We start from the raw sequence: 26,417 nt of genomic DNA on the forward strand, positions 1-26,417 counted from the left end.
GCACCCTAGGCAGAAGGTCCATGATCGATTTGGTTATCGTATCATCGGACCTGAGGCCGTATGTTTTGGACACTCGGGTAAAGAGAGGGGCGGAGTTGTCAACTGATCACCATCTGGTGGTGAGTTGGGTCGAGTGGCGGGGGAAGCCTTTGGATAGACCTGGTAAGCCCAAACGTGTAGTTCGGGTGAACTGGGAACGTCTGGAGGAGGCCCAAGTTCAGGAGGCCTTCAACTCACACCTCCGGCGGAGCTTTTCGGGCATTCCTGTGGAGGTTGGGGACATTGAACCAGAGTGGTCGGTGTTCAAAGCCTCTATTGCCGAAGCCGCGGCGGGGAGCTGTGGTCTCAAGGTCCTAGGTGCCTCAAGGGGCGGTAACCCTCGAACCTCCTGGTGGACACCGGTGGTCAGGGAAGCCGTCCGACTGAAGAAGGAGGCCTTCAGGGATTTGTTATCCCGGGGGACTCCCGAGGCAGTTGCAAGGTACCGACAGGCCCGAAGGGCAGCAGCCTCAGCCGTGGCCGAGGCAAAGCAGCGGGTGTGGGAGAAGTTCGGAGAAGACATGGAAAAAGACTTTCGGGCGGCACCAAAGTTGTTCTGGAAAACTGTCCGACACCTCAGGAGGGGGAAGCAGGGAACCATCCAAGCTGTGTACAGTAAGGATGGGACGTTGTTGACCTCAACTGATGGAGTGTTAGGGCGTTGGAAGGAGCACTTTGAGGAACTCCTGAACCCGACAACTCCGCCCTCTATGTTAGAGGCAGAGCTGGAGTATGAAGGGGGATCGACACCAATCTCCCGGGGGGAGGTCACTGAGGTCGTCAAACAACTTCACAGTGGCAAAGCCCCGGGGGTGGATGAGATCCGCCCAGAAATGCTGAAGGCTCTGGGTGTTGAGGGACTGTCATGGTTGACACGTCTCATCAACGTTGCGTGGAAGTCGGAAACAGTACCGAAGGAGTGGCAGACCGGAGTGGTGGTTCCCCTTTTCAAAAAGGGGGATCAGAGGGTGTGTGCCAATTACCGAGGCATCACACTACTCAGCCTCCCCGGGAAAGTTTACTCTAAGGTACTCGAAAGGAGGGTCAGGCCGATTGTCGAACCTCAGATTGAGGAGGAACAATGCGGATTCCGTCCTGGTCGTGGAACGACGGATCAGCTTTTTACTCTCGCAAGGATCCTGGAGGGTGCCTGGGAGTATGCTTATCCAGTCTACATGTGTTTTGTAGACTTGGAGAAGGCATATGACCGGGTTCCAAGGGAGTCACTGTGGGAGGTGCTGCGGGAGTATGGGGTGAGGGGGTCTCTACTCAGGGCCATCCAATCTCTGTACTCCCAAAGCGAGAGCTGTGTCCGGGTCCTCGGCAGTAAGTCGGACCCATTTCAGGTGAGGGTTGGCCTCCGCCAGGGCTGCGCTTTGTCACCAATCCTGTTTGTAATATACATGGATCGGATTTCGAGGCGTAGTCGTGGGGGGGGGGGTCTGCAGTTCGGTGGACTAAGGATTGCACCACTGCTTTTTGCAGATGATGTGGTTCTGATGGCTTCATCGGTCTGCGACCTTCAGCACTCACTGGATCGGTTCGCAACCGAGTGTGAAGCGGCTGGGATGAGGATCAGCACCTCCAAATCTGAGGCCATGGTTCTCAGCAGGAAACCGATGGACTGTCCACTCCAAGTAGGGAATGAGTCCTTACCCCAAGTGAAGGAGTTCAAGTATCTCGGGGTCTTGTTCTCGAGTGAGGGAACAATGGAGCGTGAGATGGGTCGGAGAATCGGAGCAGCGGGAGCGGTACTGCAGTCTCTTTACCGCACCGTTGTGACGAAAAGGGAGCTGAGCCAAAAGGCAAAGCTCTCTGTCTACCGGGCCATTTTCGTTCCTACCCTCACCTATGGTCATGAAGGATGGGTCATGACCGAAAGAACGAGATCGCGGGTACAAGCGGCCGAGATGGGTTTTCTCCGCAGGGTGGCTGGTGTCTCCCTTAGGGATAAGGTGAGAAGTTCGGTCATCCGGGAGGGACTCGGAGTTGAACCGCTCCTCCTTCGCGTCGAAAGGAGCCAGTTGAGGTGGTTCGGGCACCTAGTTAGGATGCCACCTGGGCGCCTCCCTAGGGAGGTGTTCCAGGCACGTCCAGCTGGGAAGAGACCAAGGGGTAGACCTAGAACCAGATGGAGGGATTATATCTCTTCTCTGGCCTGGGAGCGCCTTGGGATCCCCCAGTCAGAGCTGGTTGATGTGGCCAGGGAAAAGAAAGTTTGGGGCTCTCTGCTGGAACTGCTACCTCCGCGACCCGACCACGGATAAGCGGGAGAAGATGGATGGATGGATGGACATTTTTATGCATATTTTTCAAAAGTATTCAAACAATTATATTATGAAGATAAGAACCAATTACCTTTTCAGTCTTGACATATGATAATATAAAATGTAGCTTTCAAAAACTGAATTTGGGATTACTTTAGCAAAATATGTTATTCACAAATGTCGCTTTTTCAAAATGTCCCCAGTTTTTATTGCCTTTCTCAAAGAAATAATGCTATACAAAAAAAGTATAAAATGATGCAAATGTAAAAAAGCCCAAGAATTGTGCAAGTTTATTGGCACTTTAATGTTCATCATAAACATTCCAAAATAAGCTGAGGGCATTTGAACAGAAAAAAAAGTGCCAAGAAACTTGCAAAATTATTGAGCTTTTTGACATTTGCATAATTTTATACTTTTTTTTGTATAGTATTATTTCTTCAGGATATATGCAGGAATCCTGAAGTCAAATGTAAGACCTTTGAAGACCTTTTCTAAGACCCTTCCAATACATTTTAAGACCTCACATTCACTATATATAGTATTGATTGTCCTTCCTCCTTATCTTCCAACCATTTGGACGCAAACTTGCATTCCCCCATAACGATGTTGTTTAACGACCGGCGTAAACGGACCTTCGTGCGCTATCAAGCAGGGAGCGTGCAATGTCCTGTTCAGATGACGTGAAATCCAACGGGATGCCATAAATAAACTACCGTAATTTTCGGACTATAAGGCGCACCTGAATATAAACCGCAGCAGCTAAATTGAATGATGTGTACATATATAAACCGCACTGGACTATAAGCCGCACTGGACTATAAGCCGCAGGTGTTTTAATGTTTAAGTACCATTTCGGGTCGACAGGGGGAGGAGAATACGTGTGTGTGTGTGTGTGTGTGTGTGTGTGTGTGTGTGTGTGTGTGTGTGTGTGTGTGTGTGTGTGTGTGTGTGTGTGTGTGTGTGTGTGTGTGTGTGTGTGGGGGTGTGTGTGTGTGTGTGTGTGTGTGTGTGTGTGTGTGTGTGTGTGTGTGTGTGTGTGTGTGTGTGTGTGTGTGTGTGTGTGTGTGTGTGTGTGTGTGTGTGTGTGTGTGTGTGTGTGTGTGTGTGTGTGTGTGTGTGTGTGTGTGTGTGTGTGTGTGTGTGTGTGTGTGTGTGTGTGTGTGTGACGGAGCTCAGATGAGAGGGCTCTGATTATAGTTTTAATCCTCTGTCAAACTGCATGTTTTCTGCCATATTTTATGAGAGATACAATTATTTTCTGCCACAGGAGTTTGACAGAGAATAACTGAAAAAGTACACAGTAAAATAACTTCATAGTAGCCTACTTGTGGTAGAAGTCCAACTAGTACTGAGTCCAACGGTAAAGTACTTCATTGTATTTGTGATAGTTGTCTAACTGAGTCCAACTCTGTGTAGATGGAACATCCAGTATTTTGGAGGGGCCCTAACGGGACCCTCCTCTTGAAAGAAAGGGATAGTTCTATAAGTTTGTCGTTCGTGAACTGCTTCTCTTTGGGCCTTTCTCACTTCTCTTATTTTTTATTTCCTCGCTCCTCGGTCTCGGTCTCACCGGAAGTTGATTTGTCTGCGCCATCTTGAGTAGCGTCCCAATGGCCTTATTTTTGTCGGAGGACCGAGGAGCGATAATGGAGGAGCAATAACCGAGGAACCACCAGACCATCCTCCGATGAAATCCTCAGACACTCGCCCCGCCCCCTTACTGTGTATCGCTCACTGATTGGACGATGCAGTGCATGCACTGATGTGATGCTTCTTGACATGAGAGCAGTTTCCCAGCACAGTGAAGAAAACACATGAACCTCACGGGAGTCACCCCTCAGTTTATACCGTGCTTTGTTTCAATTAATGTATCATTTAGTTACAAATATGTGATATATCTGAACAACAAAGTGGTCAAAAATATTTTTATTCATTTTTTGGAAGCATTTTCATGATCGCTTTTTTCGTTTTACATTTTCATTTATTATCATTTCCATTCAGTCAGTCATTAAGTGCTATTTCAAATGTTAATTTGCTACATATCCAAACAAACAAACAAAGTGTGCAATGCAATGAATGTTAATCTAACTGTGTTTTGATATATAACATATCTCTTTTTCTTCTCTCAATTATTTTATTTATTTTGTGCACTCTAATCAATATTAATCAAACTATCGTTCGTTTATACATTTTAAGAATGGCGTTTATCTTTTTTGAGAATTAGTTCTTATTTTATTTTTATTTATTTGGGTTAACAGATGATACAAATGTTTGTGTCAGTAAATGTGTACTAACAGAGGCGGGGGTGTGTGTGGAAATAACGGGGACATAGCTGGCTGCTGTCAGACGATCAGCTGTGCAGCGTCATCACAAACGGACGTCGCTTCACGTGACGCTCCGGAGCAAAAGACGTCCCATTGCTCTTAAAACTAATTTCCCTGCTTCTCGTGGTTTCCTTGCGTCCCTCCATGCTTCCCTGGTGGGAGGGACTAGTCACAGGGAAACGACGCAAGTGAGGGACGCAAGGAATCCATTTAACCGAAGTGAGAAAGGCCCCTAAGCTTTTGGCGGAAGGCGGCGACTCAAACAAACAAATCGTTTTGTGGGAGGAAACAGTTCATCTCGTTCACTTCAAAGATTCGTTCAAAAAGAATGAATCGTTCGCGAATGACCCATCACTACAGGCCAGAGTTTCACAAGCAGAAGAGCAGGAATTGCTCGCGAGAGCGCAGGAGACCAAGGAGAGCTCATGTAGATGCTGCACATGCTCAAAGCATGTTTCTCCCCTGCAGGCTTCAATATTGCTCTTGCGCGAGTGCCGTTTTAGTGCTGGCGAAAATAATATACGTCCGCGGCTGCTTGACTTGTGCTCGTGTGGATCTCATATGTCCTCGAGCTTTATGACAGAGATTTAGTGCCATAGATGACACCCAACTCTACATCAGTACCAATCCATCATCCCAGCTACCCCCACTGTCACTAGTCAACTGCCTCCGCGAAAAAATCTACTCAAACTCAACAATAACAAAACAGAGCTCATGGTTGTGGCACCAAAAACACTGCTCCGGAAGGTTGGAGATCTGCTCCTCACCGTCGATGGCGGCTCCATCCACTTCCCCTGAGGTTCGCAGCCTGGGCGCCACTCTGGACTCTAGCCTCACCTTCAACTCCCACATCAGGTCAACTGTCAAAACTGCATTTTTTCACCTACGAAACATCTCCAGACTCCAGCCCTCTCTGCCGGACCCCGTTGCAGAAATATTAATTCATACTTTCATCTCCTCTCGTCTGGACTACTGCAATGGAGTTCTGTTCAGGGTCACCAGCAAAGCCCTGGACAGGCTCCAGTACGTCCAGAATTCTGCAGCCAGGCTACTCACCCGCACTAAGCCCTGGCAACACATCACCCCTACCCTCATCCACCTTTACTGGCTCCCGGTCAAGTCACGCATCCAGTACAAACTCCTCCTGCTAACCTACAAGTCTCTCCACTCCCTAGCCCCTCCATACATATCTGACCTCCTTCAGCCCAACACCCCCTCTCGTCACCTGCGGTCCTCCGACAAAGGGCTGCTCTCCATCCAGCGCTCCAAGCTGAAAACATTTGGAAACAGAGCCTTCAGTGTCGCAGCCCCCACCCTCTGGAATTCTCTCTCCTCTGCAATCAGGAATGCAGACTCTCTGGAAACCTTCAAAAAACACCTCAAACAACATCTGTTCACTCAGGCCTTTGGCCTCAACTAATATGCAGGACCCAGCAACCTGTTCCTGTTTTGTTTTCTTCAGCCTATGTACTGTATCTGTATGATTATTATTATTTGTTTTGTTTGTTTTATTACTTCCAATTGTAAAGTGTCCTTGGGTTTCATGGCGCTATAGAAATTGAAATTATTATTATTATTAACCAAATATTTTGCAGGGACGTTGGCAGTGGCTCCTTATTTTCATCTAAAGTCAAAGACAGAGAATCAGGAAACAGGAATGAAACAGAGGGGATTATGGGATGCTGCAATGATCTGTTTGGTATTTCGAGCCAAACACCTCAGAGACAAGTTTTGTATATATCTGAGACCTATAGTATATTGATATTGAAGCAGTGTAATAGGGGATCTTTAAGTGACTTACCTGTTCCTCTAATTGAAAAAAGTTGGAGGCCATATTGTATTTAAAAAGATTTAGAGTGTTCTCCATAATATCACGATCTGACTGACTTATGTGTCTGTGTTCCAATTGTAGAGGTCCCGGAGTATTCCTTCGATGGGCACAGTCACGCACATTTTCAATTGCCGTCCACGCTGCAGGCCCGAAGGACATGGGTTCAAGTCCTGGTCCGAACCCGCAAACACAGCAGCACCATCCTCAATCTGATCTCCAAGGAGCAGAGTGAATACATACGACTGGAGGTAAGACTGCTATATGAGTTTATTACATGGTTATCTTTCGTTCAATACTCGATTCTGATTGTTCAATCAGGACATTTAGCAGTCAGACTGTTGCTTGTATGTGGATAGTAGGGATGTCAAGTTAATGCGTTAATTAATTTGGATCACATCCAACGTGTCGACTGCACATCACAGCGCATTATTTTGACCTCATGCTTTGTCTGAAGATGAAGACAGAGGAGCGGCATTTCGCCGACAACTGTAAACAGGCTTGTCTGTTTGAGCAACTTGCTCAGTGCAAAGAAGTAGACAGAGTTGGGAGAGAGTGAAGAGAGAGAGAGAGAGGTTCCAGGTTGTTGTATTGAGAATATTCAGGAGAATATTTGTCATTGTTCCAATGATAATAAACAAACATTTGCATAAAGCATATTTGTCCACTCATATGTTGATAAGAGTATTAAAAACTTGAAAAATATTCCTCTTAAGGTACATTTAGAACAGATAAAAAAGGTGCGATTAATCGCGATTAACTATTTTAATCGACTGACAGCCCTGGTGGATAGACTTTGATACAATATTGGGTGAACGGTTATCTCCTCATCATTTTCGAAACTATTCATAGTAGAATATGTTGATGTATTTTCTTTGCCTCAAAAACAAATCGAGTCTGTTATGTACATTTTTGAATATAGAGGAAATGTCTCTCCTTCCTTCCATCCTGCAAAGTAACAACAGTCATTTTCTTCAATCATAAACAGCACTTAGAATATACCGTGTTTCTATTGCTGCATTCTAACCTATCCAGACGGCAGCTTGTTAACAGAGGAAACAAGCAGTTGAACACAATAACACCCGCAGAAGCTGGATACATTTCCCAGAGACGTTCCTGTCAAAGTTCTTAAAGCTGATGCATTGTTTTCTTCTATAGTGCATTGGGTGCATGTTCCAATAACCCTTTAAAGGAAAGTGCCTCGGGGTGGAACCGTGTAGGTTCAAGGTTCTTTATTTGTCATACGAACATAGCTACAGTGTAGTTATGTCGATGAAAATCTTAGGTCCGGTAATGGTACAAACTGGCTCCGGTAATGGTACAAATCTCAACCTGTCGTACAATGGACAGCTTCCCCCCCCATCTATGTATATACCCGCATTTTAGACTATGTTACTAACTGTATATCTGTAGACTTGGTATGTCTTAAATGTCCGGTTAGGATGTATTAGAACGAAATCTAAAATGAAATTTGTAAGTAAGCCATCTGTATGTAAAAAAACACCTGTATGTAAATTGTAAATAAGCCATCTGTATGTCAAATATGTCTTGTATGTCTTAAATGATATGATGAATTGGAAATGGGGGACCCTGATGTAAATAAGACGAAAGTCTTTCTCTGGTCTGCATCCCCTTAACAATTGTATGTTTTGAGCTGTACTGTACTGTACCCAATATACAAGCTGTTAATAAACTTTTCAATCAATCAATCAATCAATCAATCAATCAATCAATCAATCAATCAATCAGGTCACAGGCTTCTCCAACAGTGCAACACAATAATACAGAAAAACAGAAAAATATAGTGCAAGTAAATAGTAAATACAAAAACAAAATAGTTTAAAAAAAGTGAAGTAGTGAAATAAGAGTCTATATGCAAGCTATTGGAATGATGTATTAGATAAATAATTACTAAGTAGCAGATGAATGTTATGGATGTTGTTACAACAGTTCAGTTGTTTAACAGTCTTATTGCCTGTGGGATGAAGCTGTCTCTGAGTCTGGTGGTTTTAGTCCGGATGGTGCGGTAGCGCCTGCCAGACGGCAGCAGACTGAACAGTTTGTGGCTGGGGTGGTGTGGGCCTTTGATAATCCTGAGGGCTTTCTTCCTGAGCCGCTTGGAGTAAAGGTCCTCCATGGATGGCAGCTCCGTCCTGGTGATGTTCTGTGCAGTTTTCACCTCCCTCTGTAAAGCCTTACGATTGAGGGCGGTGCAGCTGCCGTACCAGGCCGTGATGCAGCCAGTCAGGAACCTCTATGGTGCACCTGTAGAAGGTCAGGATCCTCTCTATGGTGCACCTGTAGAAGTTGCAGAGTATCCTGGAGTCCATGTTGAACCTCCTCAGCCTGTGGAGGAAGAAGAGCCGCTGTCAAGCTTTTTGGGTGATGGTGGTGGTGTGAAGAGTCCATGTCAGGTCCTCAGTGATGTGGACACCGAGGAACCTGAAGCTGCTGACTCTCTCCACCGTGGTCCCGTTGATGGCGATGGGGGCGCGTCCCTCTCTCCGCTTCTTCCTGTAATCCACAATCAGCTCCTTGGTTTTGCTGACGTTGAGATGGAGGTTGTTATCCTGGCACCAATATGTCAAGTTTCCGACCTCCTCTCTGTACGCCGCCTCGTCGCTGTCTGTGATCTGACCGATGACGGTCGTGTCATCAGCAAACTTCACGATTGTGTTGGAGCTGTGTGTGGCCACGCAGTCGTGAGTGAACAGGGAGTGGAGGAGAGGGCTGAGCACGCAGCCTTGAGGGGCTCCGGTGTTGAGGATCAGGGTGGAGGATGTGATGTTTCCCACCCGCACTGCCTGGGGCCTGTAGTCGTTATTACTAAAGTCATGTTTTCCTCTTTTCTAAAAAAGGCCCACATTGCGTTAGCATAAATCTGGCTTCATGAGTTTAATAGCAACATGAGGATGGCTCCAACGTGTTCGCCATTGTTGTTATTGTTAGTGATATTTACAGCAGCTTTAGGTAGGTAATTTTGGAGAAACCAGCTCGAGTGCGCTAGAATTTGAAAATACACAACCGGAGAAAATCTGCCATTTCCTGACAGAGTCCCTCCTTCAACACACACGAACGCTCACATGACCAATGAGGGCACGAGATAAGTTTGTGCACAGATGGAAGGCTGACAGGCAGGTAGGCCATCCAGTTATTTTAGCCGGGCTTTTTACAGTACTACGGCTTCCACAGATGACATTTTTTGATGTACTTATTGTCAAAGAATTTAATATATTCATTGCTATCGGGATGTTAAGAGCATTCCATGGAATATAACAAAGTTTTTCTGAAATAAATTACATACCCCATCTTTAACACTTTTTACATTGGACAAATCGAACTACCCAATATGACAAACAACAATACAGCAATGATGTTGTCATTGATGTTAACGCATTAATAACTTGTTGCAATAAGTTGTAAAAATAGGCTTCAAATGCCTCCTGTGGCTATGGTAAACTCATTACAGATACGTGCTGATTTGACCCTAGCGATAAACGCTTACACTAGAACTACTTAGTAGGCGTCCTTTATCGGGAATTAACGGACACCCTGCAGCCAATCAGAATCAAGTAATGGCTGTTGACTGTGACTAAGCCGTAGCGCAACTGGAACATGACACAGCAGGATTCTGATCTAGTCCGTACATGCACTGATATTCTCAATTATGGAATTAATGCCATAAGTGTGTTTTCCAATGACAATGTATCATAGATGTTCTCCCAGTTTGAGGTGGTTGTAATAAATGCATAGTCAAGGACAACAGTGTTTGGTATATGGTGTATGAACAGTGCAAATGATTGCGATTGAGGGTGAAAGCACACTGCCTGGACTCAATACATAAAGTGTTTTATTTGTCTTAAAGGTTTCATATCTCCCACTGGTGTTGTCCTCTGGTTGCTCTGTTCACACATGAGTTACTCTCATACTTGTTTATCTGCCAGCTTCCCTTTCTTTTTTCTACGCCTGACAGTTTCCCAGAACTTCCTCTCACCCCACGCTGCAATTCTAGTTATTGACCAAACATCACTGTGTCAAATTTAAATGATTATCCATCCAACAGCTGCTGCAGTTTAACCTCTCCTCTGGTCGCCGTCTGTCCTCCATCCATCTCTCCTTCCTGCATTTCCTTTTAAATGTCATGTTGCTCCCTCAGAATAGCCACACGTTCACGTCATTTATCCACCGTGAAAAGTGCATTTATTCCCCGGTGCAGACAGCATGGAAATGTGTGTAATGAAATAGACCTCCCTCAGTGAAACATTGGAAACCCTGCAAAGTCATTAGACAGAAACATAACCATATTGCCTTTTGGGATTAAGTTTTTTCTCGGTAATAGTTTTTCATGCTTTTAATCAGAGGGAGGAATTAGTATGCGTTACTCTTGGCTGGTTGCAAACTCACAATGAGAGGAGCTCTTTGTTTCGGCTGTTTGCGTGTGACTTGACTTCCAAAAACATTAGTTTAGGTTGGTTAAGATCATGTCCCCCTCCCTTGGATTGCGGTATGAGTTTTTTGTGCTACACACTTTCTACTGAAATCTTGTCACAATCATTTATTTTTGGGAAAGATTATCCTAAATGAGAGCATTTAGTTTGTCTTTAATACTTAAAGTGGGTAGTAAGTAGTTTAGTTTGCTATGATTCATTTTATTTTTTAAGGGGAAACTGCAAGTTAATTAAAATTAAAACAAATGTCATGTGGCTCAATAAAGAACATCTCCTTTGAAAAAAAATATATGAATGTTGAGTATGAAAGCACAGTAGTTCATCGCAAAACTTGTTGAACAGTATACAGTATTTATGTAGCAAAATAATAAGGTCAATTGTCCACATATTAGAATGAATGGCTTTCAATCGCATCGCACAGTCTTCTTCAGTGATTGGAGGTAGCTCAATGTTTGTGGAGCTTTCAAATAAAAAAACTGTTAAACATGATCATGAAAACTGGGATTATATCTGGAAAAACATAAATAATTTATGACAGATTCTGACAGACAACCACAACGCTGATGCATGCTTAACGGGGATACACCATTACAAAGGACACAAACAAATCAAACATTCACTTTTTACATATCATTATTTATTATTAAATTACAGATTACTCTAAATGAGATAATCCTTGCATAATTGTTTTTGCTTTAAATTCACAACTCAAAGATTCACAACTTCTTCAAGTATTTCTATAATGTAGCAAAATATGTTTGAATGTAGGTGGAGAAACATACCAAATGCAAACGTATCCATAAGAGCTCCCAAACCTTTAAATAGTACAGGCTCCATCATGCTTTTGACGCTTTTCCCTTTCCTGTAGTGTTTTAGGTCAGTTGTTTTGCATTTAAATGGTCTGCAAAGGCTAACATCCCTGTGTTCCCTCCAAAGGGAGTTTCTCTCCCACACCCACCCCCCCTGCCTGAAACACCTCCATTGGAAGCCTTTGTTTACTTCCATAACATAGTGACATCACTATGTGACGCTTGTGCTTTTGTTGAACAGCCCTCCAACACATTGTAAGTGATAGGCTAAGGGACATCTCTAAGCAGATGACCAATCACAACAGAGCTGTCCAGCTAACCAATCAGTGCAGACTGGGCTCTGGTTTCAGAGGGTGAAAAGAGGTGTTGCAGCACAGGCAGTGTAAGAAAAATAAAGTTATATATGAACATTAAACAACAACTCACACCTCCGGCTGAGCTTTTCGGACATTCCTGTGGAGGTTGGGGACATTGAACCAGAGTAGGCGGTGTTCAAGCCTCTATTGCCGAAGCCACGGCGGGGAGCTGTGGTCTCAAGGTCTTAGGTGCCTCAAGGGGCGGTAACCCTCGAACCTCCTGGTGGACACCGGTGGTCAGGGAAGCCGTTCGACTGAAGAAGGAGGCCTTCAGGGATTTGTTATCCCGGGGGACTCCCGAGGCAGTTGCAAGGTACCGACAGGCCCGAAGGGCAGCAGCCTCAGCCGTGGCCGAGGCAAAGCAGCGGGTGTGGGAGAAGTTTGGAGAAGAAATGAAAAAGGACTTTCGGGCGGCACCAAAGTTGTTTTGGAAAACTGTCCGACACCTTAGGAGGGGGAAGCAGGGAACCATCCAAGCTGTGTACAGTAAGGATGGGACGTTGTTGACCTCAACTGATGGAGTGTTAGGGCGTTGGAAGGAGCACTTTGAGGAACTCCTGAACCCGACAACTCTGCCCTCTATGTTAGAGGCAGAGCTGGAATATGACGGGGGATCAACACCAATCTCCCGGGGGGAGGTCACTGAGGTCGTCAAACAACTCCACAGTGGCAAAGCCTCGGGGGTGGATGAGATCCGCCCAGAAATGCTGAAGGCTCTGGATGTTGAGGGACTGTCATGGTTGACACGTCTCATCAACGTTGCGTGGAAGTCGGAAACAGTACAGAAGGAGTGGCAGACCGGGGTGGTGGTCCCCCTTTTTAAAAAGGGGGATCAGAGGGTGTGTGCCGATTACAGAGGCATCACACTACTCAGCCTCCCCGGGAAAGTTTACTCTAAGGTACTCGAAAGGAGGGTCAGGCCGATTGTCGAAACTCAGATTGAGGAGGAACAATGCGGATTCCGTCCTGGTCGTGGAACGACAGATCAGCTTTTTACACACACAAACACACTCAGGGCCATCCAATCTCTGTACTCCCAAAGCGAGAGCTGTGTCCGGGTCCTCGGCAGTAAGTCAGACCCATTTCCGGTGAGGGTTGGCCTCCGCCAGGGCTGCGCTTTGTCACCAATCTTGTTTGTAATATACATGGATCGGATTTCGAGGCGTTGTCGTGGGGGAGGGGGTCTGCAGTTCGGTGGACTAAGGATTGCACCACTGCTTTTTGCAGATGATGTGGTTCTAATGACCTTCAGGACTCACTGGATCGGTTCACAACCGAGTGTGAAGCGGCTGGGATGAGGATCAGCACCTCCAAATCTGAGGCCATGGTTCTCAGCAGGAAACGGATGGACTGTCCACTCCAAGTAGGGAATGAGTCCTTACCCCAAGTGAAGGAGTTCAAGTATCTCGGGGTCTTGTTCTCGAGTGAGGGAACAATGGAGCGTGAGATGAGTCGGAGAATCGGAGCAGCAGGAGTGGTACTGCAGTCGCTTTACTGCACCGTTGTGACGAAAAGGGAGCTGAGCCAGAAGGCAAAGCTCTATGTCTACCGGGCCATTTTCGTTCCTACCCTCACCTATGATCATGAAGGATGGGTCATGACCGAAAGAATGAGATCGCGGATACAAGCGGCCAAGATGGGTTTTCTCCGCAGGGTGGCTGGTGTCTCCCTTAGGGATAAGGTGAGAAGTTCAGTCATCCGGGAGGGACTCGCAGTTGAACTGCTCCTCCTTCGCGTCGAAAGGAGCCAGTTGAGGTGGTTCGGGCACCTAGTAAGGATGCCACCTGGGCGCCTCCCTAGGGAGGTGTTCCAGGCACGTCCAGCTGGGAAGAGACCAAGGGGTATACCTAGGACCAGGTGGAGGAATGATATCTCTTCGTTGGCCTGGGAGCACCTTAGGATCCCCCAGTCAGAGCTGGTTGATGTGGCCAGGGAAAAGAACGTTTGGGCCTCTCTGCTGGAACTGCTACCCCCGCGACCCGACCACGGATAAGCGGGAGAAGATGGATGGATGGATGAACATTAAAACATGTAAACATGTCGCAGGAGAGGCACAACATACTTAAACGTGAATATATGATGCAAACAAAAAGTTTCCATGGCCTTCAGTCAACCAAACTGAACAACTGCTGGTGATTGGCTATTGCTTTATGTTCAACACTGTATATTCTAAGACTGAAAGCAAACAAATCTCAGATAGTCCTATAACAGATGTATTGATAAAAAACAGCAACTTTTGTTAAATGTTACCTAGTTTCAAACTATTGTTGCATTATCACTCTCGTCCAGTCATTTTTACTACCCACTGCTACTGAGAAGCTTGCCTTTATGCTGAAAAGAATCTGGTGCAAAAGTTCAACTTCAGACACCCTCCAGCAGTTTGTCAACAAATCATTGGCTCCCCACTTCCAACAATAAAATCCCTATTGCGAAACCAAGTGTTAAAAAAGAATCATTTGAAATCCCAGTCTTCCAGCTCACTTCCTGTTCCAGCCGTTACCATCTGAGGGGCTATATATTACTGCCGCCAGCTCTGCACAGCCTACCCCATCTGTGTAGCAAGGGCAACGTCACTGCATCTTGCTTTTAGCACCGCCCAAGAAGATTGTGATTGGTTTAACACTGGACCCACCATGGGGGTCATATTTCCCCCCATGCGTTTTCAAATACATGTTTCGCTGTTGAAATGTATGAGTCTTGCTAAAATGTATTTATTTGCCATCTAGTGAAATATGGTGGTCCTGGGAATTGGGAAAAAATGGTGAGGGCGCTCTATTTCTTTCCTCCAATTTTCACACGTTTCACACCGAAGACTAACCGTGGTTATGCTGCGTTTACCCACACATCCATTCCTGCACTATGTGGTCTTGGGCTATGTCACTAGACTTCCTTGGCACTGGAACAAATGTTTTGTGGATGAGTTTACATCATACAGTAGTTAGGTGAAAGTCATACAGACAAGAAATGGTAGCAGCGGTATTAGTCCCAGAGGGCTTTGAAGTTGGTACTTGACGCCCTGGGAATCAGACCACGCTGGAGTTGTGTAAAACTCTTTGAACACATCACAAATTTCCTGAGCAGCCTTAATCCTTGGGTACAGGAACAGCATTTTCAAAAGAAAACACCAAATTGAATATAAGACATATGTTGACTGTGTGATATGACTCTTATCAAAAGATAAATGTTGTTTGATCTTGAGATAAAGCCTGCCTGTTTTATATTTTGTTTTTTATTGTTACAAATTAAAATGTCACATAAACAAAGAACTGCGTTTTGAATTTACGTGCACTGTGTGGAAATCGTTGATGTAATAAGTTTTAGCAAATGCACTTAAAATGACTACTATTTAGGGGTGCACCGAATGGGAAATTCTTGGCCGAAACCGATACCGAAAATAGGAAACAGTTGGCCGAAAACCGAATGCCGAAAGGCCGAAAAATGATTAATAGAAATATATATAATGTATACATTTTTTATCAATGTTGTTCAGCTGCCTGATTATGGAAAAATAAATGATTATAGCAAAACTTAACTTAAATAATAATCACTATTATGGGTCCATAAAACATTTATTCAGCACTTTTGAATGCATACAGTACATTAATTCCAAGTCAAGTGCATTTTCTTTTCTCTGTAGGATAACTACAACAAAGTGCATTCAGACAAAGCCAAGGTGCTTTAAAACTGCATAAACATCTAGGCCAGTAGGCCTACAACAAAATAGTGTAAATAAAGACTGTAACAGCCAGGCCTTCAACAACAACAAATGCACATATAAGTGCATGCATACAAATGTGCAAACTGGATAAATCCACATGAATGTAACTATTTACAAATTAAATTACAATTGAATTTCAAGAATCTGTAAATAAGGCTGTCTGTCCTCATAAGCAAAGTAGTAAACATTGTATAAAGATACATAAAGTGAAAACTGGATACAAAATCCACAATGAATTACAAATTAAATTACAATTTCAAGAATCTGCAAATAAGGTGGTCTGTCCTCATGAGCAATGTAAACAACATTGTATCATTTAGATACCGAAAGTACAATATATTGAACACTGTGCTGCTGTCATTTCTCCCTAATGATAACCTGAGATGGTGAATTATAACTCACAATGAAAATTGTTCAGGAAAGTGGGTATAGAGTAGACATGTAGAACTAGATAAGCTTATGATAAGCCAGCCTTCTCTACTTATTAAGGAAAAGTGGGAGGTTCTCAAGCACATGAGAGGCAGCGCTGAACAGTCTCTCGCTGTCAGTGCTTGTGATTTGATCTTACTCCGCAGTATTTGTCCGGGTGTTTTGATTTCAAGTGGTGGAGTAATCCTGAAGTGGTGAAAGTCTTTGCAGTTACACCCCCTCGAGAAATGTCAGCTGAACGCGTTTTACAAATCGCAATCCGCGCCTCTTTCTCTGATATTTTTAAATATCTCCAAGCGCCAGACATGTTGGCTGTGAGCCAGCCGCGAGCATGGTCGCGCGCCGTGCTTGTCGCCGCGTTTTGATTACGTCATCACAGCAACACGTCAGCTTACCAACGTAACCCTGTTCTCTGACATTCGGTGATATTTTTTCGGTGCTAGAACGCCGAAAGGGCCTTTTTAACCATTTTCGGCCGATAATTTTCGGCGGCCGAATATTCGGTGCATCCCTACTACTATTATAACAATCAAAACTTGGTAACCAGTTTTTTAAAAGTTGGTTAATTTGGAACTACAATGTACATTTCTCTTGATCTTACTATATACAGTTGCATAACGCACTGACTGTTAACATAAGTGAGCAAAATAAACTGCAATTTGTGGAATTGATATTAGCCAGTAAAATTAGCAGGACACTGACCTGTTATTGAAATCCATAGTGACCAGATAATGTTGAAATTAACTAACACAATCATGTAGGTTGCACACAAATCAGTCCTCACCTTCTTAATAATGTTTTGGAATTATATAACACACATCGAAGACTTCACTAGATTAAGTAAATCCAAGATCATTTTAATTTACATTTGTTTTTTTTATGTTATTGGTTCTCCTGTTTCTGAATCAATATAACAGAATCTTGTGCGAAGTAGAACGGAACGATCATAATGAATTTATTAGATGTGCCACATCATCTCCGACTGACGATGGCTTTGTCAGAAAACAGATCAACTTCGGAAAACGCGCAGATAGTGAAAGGGGAGGAGAATTCAGTTTGAGATAACCAGCCAATGAGGACCTTCTACCCCCGGCCTACATCCTCTGAGTCAGACTACAAGGGCACAAAACGCTCATGTCCACTTTCATTTAATTTACTGTCGTGCTCCACATGAAGACCATTTTAAGCTTTATTCCATCAGTAAAGGTGTTAACCTCCTACCATGTGCTTCCTGATAGATGTGGACCAAGAGCGGCGCTAACAATTAGGGGAATCATTTAAAATGATCAGTTCTTATTTTCATAATTCAACCACAAGCCTGGTGTTCTCGTAGTGTCGAAGCCAAGGTTAAAAAACATTTCTTGAAATAAATAATTAAACTACAGTTGTCTTTTTATTCTTCCTAATGGTGGCAGCAAATGCAACTGAACAAGGACCTTTTCAAAGTCAGTCTAAGAAATAAAGATCTCTTAACTGACATCTAAATTGGACAGACAGGCTGCAGGAACATGGGCTGATATAAATACATGACTATGTTTTAATGAATGTATACAATTCTAAAATAGACCATGAGAGGTCCTGTAAAGTAGAACAATGATACATGTGTATCCCCAAAAATACAAAATTCAAATACTGTCCATATAAAATATGTTAACATCAAACAGATGGAGGGATAGCCTGGCTAACCAACTACAGAAATGCAATGGCCCAACCACAGACAAACAAATACTCTCCATCAAATGAATATTGCTGTATTTGACCACAATTATAATACTCCGATGGCAAATTGAAAAATACAGTCTGACACTGAAATACCTATGAACTCAATCAAAAGGAAACATGGAGGGAGGCAGAAAAATAACTTAACTCAAGGCCCAACCAAGGCAGGGAAGGTCACACGGCGTCCAAGCAGGTCCAGGATGAATTCGAACATAATTCCATTTATCCCACCATCAGGGGATTTCCATAAAGGCATGGTTGACCAAGAACGTCAGAGTAATCCAGCTGGTTTTTGTTCATTTTTGCTCAGTTTCATTTTATTTCAAACCTTTATTTAACCAGATTGGTCCCATTGAGATCATAGATCTCTTTTTCAAGGGAGACCTGCAGCAAATAGGTTCCACATGAAACATAAAACAACATAAAACAATAGAGGATATCATACAACATAGTTACAAGCTACATTTACATACTTATCAACATTTACAAATGCCCATAGTTTCAATGAGCATTTCATTTAGATTTGCTTTAAAAACATTCAGAGGAATTAAATTGCTCAGTTTCAATTGTAGACTGTTCCAAGCAAGTGGCGCTGTGCACATATAAGCTGTCTTACTGTACCTAAGACAGTGCTGTTACGACTGGAGCACACAAAAACTGATTGGACCCAAGTGCCAAAAAGGTTTCTACTTGCGGTGATAAGCAAGGCAATACAATCACATAAGCAGAGTTAGGACTCCAAAAAATGACTCCAAAAAACGAACTGAAAATTCACAATAGCTTAGATAACAAACTAGCTGACTAGTATCACAAGGTTCAAAAACGATCTGGCACTTGGCACAGGGAACACACAGAATATATACACATACAAGGGACTCTACAGGTGCAAACAATAAGGGCGGGGCAGGTAATCAGGTCAGTGAACATACTGAAAAGGTAGGAGTCGAACTACCTGAAAATGAGAAAACACATTGGCACATCTACTGTAACAAGACTATCATGCGATCTCAGACAATAGCTGCTTGCAACTCTCTGTGTTATCAGAGAGCAGATCTAATACGGGAGTTTACCCAAGATGGCTTTATAAATAAACGTGTACCAATGACTGAGCCTCCGTACAGTAAGTCATGGCAAACCTGCCTTGGAATACAGTGTACAGTGATGTGTAGGTGCTTTACAATTAGTGACAAATCTCAGTGCGCTGTGATAGGATAGTTTTCCATTTGTACTCCCTGAAGAAGCTGGATATAACTTTGAGTGATCTCCTTGTTCAGTTCCTCTCTGCTTGCAGAATTTGATTGTTATCTCCCCTTATTTACAGCTCACAAGTGTGGCTCGTTTAGCAACTCACATTCCTGATCGGGGAAGGAATATCTTTAAATGTTTTAGCTTTAGGTGCTAAAATGAAATCAACAGAAACAAAAAAAACATATGCCCTTGTTGGTGCCCAATTCCCCCTTGATGTCATAGTTAAAAGTGATATTATAATGTACTTTATTATATTGAGTATACAAGGGGCTCAGAATGTTAGAAATACCTCTTAATATACTGCAGATCAACGTCATCTCCTTATGCTTAAAGTCAATATAAACCAAAGGCTTCTATACATCGTCTGGCACTTGTATTAATAGTTTGTTTCTTTAAAACCACCACTGCAGCAAACCATGGCTGATGACTGGTTAGTGTTGAAGGCTAGAAACGCATAATTGATTAAAATAAGTCATTAAATTCATGCAGGGCTGGAGTCACTTTGCCATTTGGACGCTTCATTATGTTCACTTCGTTTGGCTAATTTGTTTTTTAAAAGGCATATTACCTTGACTGGGGAATGATGAACACATATTTTAATGAGAGTCATGCAGGACAAAACTAGCCAGTGCACAGCCGGCCGAAAACTGTAGAGTTGTTTTCAGATAAGCTTTTCAACTTGTAAAAAATAACGTTTTTTGGTCTAGGGTTAGGGTTGGGGTTAAGGTTTAAATGGAAGTTATATAAAGAACATTTTCTGTATTTAGTAGAACATTGCATTGAGTTATTTTCAGAAAACTTTGAAGTTATTCCTAAATGATTGGAAACGTTGCTTTAACAAACACATGGCATGTTTCAGTTGGGACAAAGTTGTCTATAAAGACTATTTAACATTATCCTCATCACCAATTGCCAAGCAGCATATGGTATTATTTTTATGACCAAATCAATATCTAGTCTCTAAAGATGGAGAAACTGCAAGCCAGATGTCAGGAGGTGGGGAAAGTAAGATATTGATAGTAAAAGAGCAGAGTGTGGTTTCAAGTATAATTTAAAGTGGTGAGGAAACATGCACAAGCCTGTCACATACGCACATAATATGTGTTTTCACATCATTATTTAATCACGAGAAAGGTGTAGATTTATAAGTCATATGCACGGGGCTGCAGCAGTCTGTCAAGGGAAGCATCTGGAGGATAAGAACTGTCCCTGCAGTGGGACTGTTGACTCAAAAATGGATTTACACACATTCCAACACACCTATGACATTCCTGCAAAGTCAAACACACACCCTGGAACACACATCACACATCACACAGAGAGTGAAGCAGGAGCCAAATTGCTCCGCTTGGTTCAGCTTTAATTGGGGGTAGAATCAGGTGGCTGTAAGTGTCGCTGGTTAAAAAGCGCTGCCCCAGCGGCAGCGGATACTAAATATAATTAATACTTCATAACACAGCCTTGAAACGAGCCACGTTACTCAAGCTAAAGAACCTCGGAGCACTGCTTTAAAGGAAGAGGAAGTCACTAACACAGGTGGAGGAGAGGAATGGAAGTTTGTCAGACCCCAAAAGCTAGCTTTGTCTTTAATATGTAGAGGAGAAGTGGGAGCGTTAATGGTGAATAGCCACTTCTCATTTCTCCTCACATCTCTCTGTCTCGCTGCCCTTCTCATCTCGCTCCTCTGTTTACGTGGCAAAGAAAGATGGAGGGGAGAAAATGATGCTCAGTGGGACACTTGGAGGAAATGGTCTGAAATTGAAATGAGGACGACCCACCAACCACCCTATCCCTCTTTAAATGGACTTGTCTATCTTTCTTTCTCAATGACACACACACAAATGCATACACACGCAGGAAGTCATGAATTTGTTTAAAACAAATGCTTTGTGATAGACATGGGATTAGCATCACGGCCAAGCCAAAATGGGACCGTTTACATATGAAGATCTGCGGGCGGAGGGAAACAGCATGTTGCTGAAACACGTCATTTGTTTTTCCCTTATTTTAACTTATATTACATACATTTTTGTTTTCTTGCTTCCCCCTTCCTTCCTTCACTTCCTCACTAGTCACTTTTCCTGTGTTTGTGTGTGTGTTGTTGACAGCAGTTTGCAAGTCAACAAATAGCAAGTACACTTGTCAGCTTTACCAAAGCAGTGCCTCATTTAAAATGTATGTTAGGCCAATAGTAACAGCTCGATTGACAAATAGCTTTTCCCTGAATGCTTTGTGATTACATTATGGTAAAACATGTCACCATTGCTTGGTGGTTAAAAAGTTGTTGTGCATAGGGGATGGAGGCGCTTAAACCCTGAAGTATTATTTGAATTATTTGAAGTATTAAAGTAACGTGTTATGGCAGGAAAGTTCAATCTGGTATATTCATTTTAATGTCACCTTATATATTCATGTGTGTTAAATTTGAAGGGAAAAAGTATATTTTTCCTCCCCAATATATTGAGGTGAAGTCTTTGTGTTTAGAGAGGGATGTGAGCAGGGGACATCCTTACTTGGGGAGAGCTCCAAAACTCTGGAATGTTTCCCTCATAAAAGAAGAGGGTGCGTTACACATGCTTAGGGCAAATGTGTGTGTTTTCATTGCAGTAAATATATGTGCTGCGTGATTACTGCTCAACTATACCTCTGTTTTTATTCTTTCATGTGTGGGTACTAAATGGCTACAAACATTGTGGAGAAATTAGCTTAAACATGTTTGATTACTCTATATGAAATGGAAGCAGCTTTTATGACAGGGACGAGAGAGCTGGGGGAGGGGACATTCTTCTTAAGATTTTCAGCATGTCAATTATCAGGGAAATCTACTTGTTTTAAATAGATGTGTGTGGTTAATTAACAGTATGTGTAAAGGAAGCTGGAAATATGCAATGTGAAACCTTTTATTTGAAGTAAAGAGGTGAACAATAGCTCAAATGGCTGGAAAGGCTGCAGGACAAATGAGTGTGTTCTCTCTATTGGGCCTGTGTGAAGTTTGACTATTTGAAAAGCATCTCTAATACTGCTTAAGAGCATAGGTAATGTGTTCCTCGTTATTATTGATATGAAAGTAATTTACATGTATTACGTATATTTAGCCAACTATAACAACTATATCTTAAAACATACTTTTAACTTGTGTGTGGTAACCTGAGGGGGGAAGATGGACTCAGGGACAAAGGGCCATAAAGGGGATGTGTGTGTGCTGGCTGCAAGATGTGAAATAAGATAAGGAAACTTGTTGTTTAGAGCAGGATCGTTCCAGACACCAAAAGGTAACTGAAAAGAGACTTTTTGTTTCCGGGTTTCTTCTGCTGTGTCGCGCTGATTGGGTACGACAGGCCATGTGTTGGTCTCTCCCAATAAGATGACCTCTGGGGGAAAACATCCACACACCTCCTCCTGTGTTTTTAGTATGAAAGCCTGTGTTTTCCTTTGGTTCGCTCTCTTTTTCTTCAGGCTGACCAGAGAGTAAGAAAGGAGAAAGAGCAGGAAGTACTTCCTTTGTATTTGTATTGTTACTTTGTACCATTAAAACAAGATTATTGTTTAACTTGCATTCTGGTGTTTCTGAATCCCTTCCTTCTTACGAATTTACCCAGCTTACCAAACAACACGCGGAGACGAGGTTGGTTTTAAACATCCTCAAATCTCCAACAGCCCTTAAACAAATTAGTTGATTTTGTGTTTTCATGTTTATGTTCTTTGAAGTTTCTGTAAGATTTCATGCTCATTGAATAGTGGAAATGTCAGTTTACTGTGTGAGGAGTTTTAATTTTTCTTCCAATCTTCAGGGGTTGATCCAGCTTTTCTGGCCAAATTGGCATATCGATCCACTCCTTTACCGACCAAGTCAAAATCTTTTCTTCCTCCTGATCCCATTAGCTTTGAAACCTGAGACTCGGACTCCAGTTAGTTCAACATAGTTGCCTCTGTACCCTTGGTGTTATCTTGAAATGTAAAACGTTTTGATTTGATTTGCTGAGATTTGCCACTGGAACTTCTACTACTGTCCCAAAAAAGAGGAAAAGGAATGTATTTTGGGCCACTAAAAGCATCAAAGAAATACACATGGTGCATCTTTCCGCTCAAAGAGCAGTTGTAGTGATGTAGTGTATTGATGATGTAGTGTAGTGATGTAGTGATGGCAGTTGTAGTTTGGAAGAAAATCGTTCCAGTTCTTGGTTAATTTTATGGTACCAGTTGCAGTTTTTTTTAAACTACGAGCGGTGCTTATGATCTGATTTGTTAGGGTTCTCCGCAAACTCTGCAACCGTAATTTATGCTTTCTTCCCCAGTTTGTTCTTGTGTAGCTGTGTCACTCTGCTAAGCCATGCACTTTTATTTAACCTCAATTCAACCAGATAAAAAAACGCAATTGGGATAACATCTATTTCCTATTTTGATCTGGCCAGGGGCATCAACAGCAGAGGGCAAATATGCACATATTGCATATAACACATAGAGACAAAAAGGCATGCAGACATGACACAATTCTTATGCATTGTAGCAAGGATATTTGTAACAAAAAGCTTTTGTTTGAAACTGGCCAGAGAGATAAGAGAACTTAGTTGAAGTCTTTCCTGCAGGTCGTTCCAAGAATAAGGGCAATAATAAAACAGACCCCTTTCTCCAGTCACAATTTCAGCAATCTCAGCCAAGAGTGGCTTTGTACAATAGCATACATAAATGATAAGCCAAAATTGGTTAGGATTACAGTTTTTATTTTGTCAACTGTCAAGCCTGCAGTCACTATGGAAACTTGGCTATGACTTCGTAGATAACAGATATCCCAATGTTCTGAATGATTGTCCAAAAGTTGAGTGTTGATGACATAACATGTCCTTTATCTGACGTTTTTATCAAAAGCGACCTACATACTCTTCAATACATGTAGACATGTTGACTGGAGGGGGGGGGGGGGGATCGAACTAAAGACCCTTTGATTAGTTTGACATGTTTCCATGCTTTAATGTTCGAAAAGGTATTTTTCTCATACTGCCTGTGCGGCAGCACCTTTTTTCACCCTCTGTCTGAAACCAGAGCCCAGTCTGCTCTGATTGTGAATGTCCCGTACTATGTGTTGGAGGGAATTACGCAAATGAGCCGCTGACGTCACTTCTTCTTCTTCTGCTTTACTGGCAGGCCGCAAATCCCTTCATGGCGTTTACTGCCACCCAAAGTCCCCGGCCGGAAGTCCCCGGAGTTGGGGACTGGCTTCAGTGGAAGCTGCTGGGAGTGCCAGCAGCTTCTACTGAAGCCTTCCGAGTAAATCGCCAGAACGCCGACACCTCCTCATCACTCCACCGCTCCCATTTTTTTTTTGTGTTTCCACAAGTTATTCTCTCCCCGTTGGTGGCTAATGCTAATAATGCTAATGCCAGCAAATACAATGGCGGCTTCACAAAACCTTTCAGAGTTTTACGGGGCGTGGTTTGCAATTCGCCTAGCCAATCGAAATTGGTACTTTTCCTCCCCAGGATAGTACCACCTCTCTAGCAGGCACTAAACATGGGGGTAAAAGTTCTCGGAACTAAGTACTCTTTTTGGTGTGAACGCAAAATTCCAGGCACTAACGGAACTAAACAGGAAAAGTACAGGTAAAAGTACTCCGGTGTGAACGCGCCTATTGTGTACGTAAGTAAGCAAAGGAGTCCAATGGAGGTGTTTGGGAGCCTTTCAAGACCATATATATGCACAAAAACATATATAACACACTACAGGAGAGGGAAAACCCCCAAAGCATAATATAACCTCTTTAAACTCATAGTTGTGAAATGACTGAAAAATACCAGAAACATTTTAATGTTTAGTTTTGTATGGGTTTCTTAGTTGTCTCTGTAATAGATATGTGTCTGCAAGATTGATGTTAACAAATGGTTAAAGGTGGAAAAAAAGAGAGGCTTGCATCTTTGATGATTGATGATGCTCTGTTCGAGAAAACATGCTCAACACATAGTTACATGTATGAAGGAAGCGCGATGGTAATATTCCCGATAGACCTGCGTCAATGCCAGATAACTAATGAAGTGTTCAGGGAATTACTTTCTGAAAAAAAGCAACATGATAAATTAATCAAAGGCGTGCAGCCGTCAATTTCTTAGTGTTTACCAGTGCTTCATGGTAATGTCAAGCCCTAACATTATGTGTGCATTCCAATGAGACTCATTAACTTAATGATGGTCAAGATTATTCCAATTAAACTAAGAAAACAGTCATAAAATGTTTCAATTATGATTCAAATGGGGCCTAAAAAACATGAATATTATTTACAGACCAGACTTCTGAAGTCAAAGTCAAGTAACTTAACTAATAAATGTCCCCTTTTTCCAATTGAAGATCTTCCAAGGCCTCCTCTGTGTTTTCTACAACCTCGGTGACGGGGACTACAACCTAACCCTACCAACTTATCGCCTTGACAACGGTGAATGGCACGAGGTCTTCCTAGATCGGCATGACAATGAGATAATGCTGCGTCTGGACGGAGGGGGAGGACAGCGGGAGGTCACAGGGGCGCAGGGCCGGAGCAGAGAAATCATCATTGACCCCAACGTGGTGATGCTGGGAAACACCTTCCCCTCTGGAACCAACAAGAGCTTCCAGGGTAAGTTTTAACAGAACACCTGTATATCTGTGAGAGTTTATCAAAAGTAGGTTTACAGACTTTCCATGAAATGTCCAGTTTGTTTTGTTTTGCTCACATTGGTGGAAAGTTTGACTCAAAATAAAACGTTAATTAACTGTATTATGTAAGACAACAGAACAATTTGACCTTAGAAAAGAAGAAACCAAGATATTTAGGATCAAAAAATTGTATTCAGGCAGTAGGCGTATAGATTCACACTTAAAGTATCAGCCTACAGAACAGCACCGTTTATAGGTAAGGGATAATGTGCAGCGAGGCGGTCATTATGGGTAAAAGAACACCCGACAGGCTGATCAGGAGCCCAACGCTTATTACAAGGCCACATTCTCAACAAAGTAACGACATGACTACCAATATTAATTGAAATGTTTTTATCGATTCAAAAAATAGTATTATTGATTTAAAACATTGATTTATTGATTTAAAAAGACATGCATCCGCTAAGAAAAATAGTCCGTTGTTAACGTCTGAACTACGTAGCAACGGCAGGAACTGCTTCGATAGCGTTTTGCTTTTTGATTACAGATTTGAAAACATCGTTGCTTGCTTTAAAAGTAGCACAATTCATTATGTCAAACCTTGGAAAGTA

At 42.8% G+C, this 26,417-nt stretch overlaps 1 protein-coding gene across 1 annotated transcript in view; it reads left to right on the plus strand.

The window, feature by feature from the left end:
• The window catches only part of LOC307030058 (neural-cadherin-like), a 597,902-nt gene that overhangs the window by 513,235 nt on the left and 58,250 nt on the right, over window positions 1-26,417 (plus strand). Inside the window, 2 exon segments of the mRNA XM_079666281.1 lie at window positions 6,543-6,709; window positions 25,522-25,786. Of these exon segments, the coding sequence (XP_079522407.1) occupies window positions 6,543-6,709; window positions 25,522-25,786 (432 nt within the window).

Source organism: Notothenia rossii (genome assembly GCF_949606895.1).
Source record: "Notothenia rossii genome assembly, chromosome: 2".
Classification (NCBI taxonomy): Eukaryota; Metazoa; Chordata; class Actinopteri; order Perciformes; family Nototheniidae; genus Notothenia; species Notothenia rossii.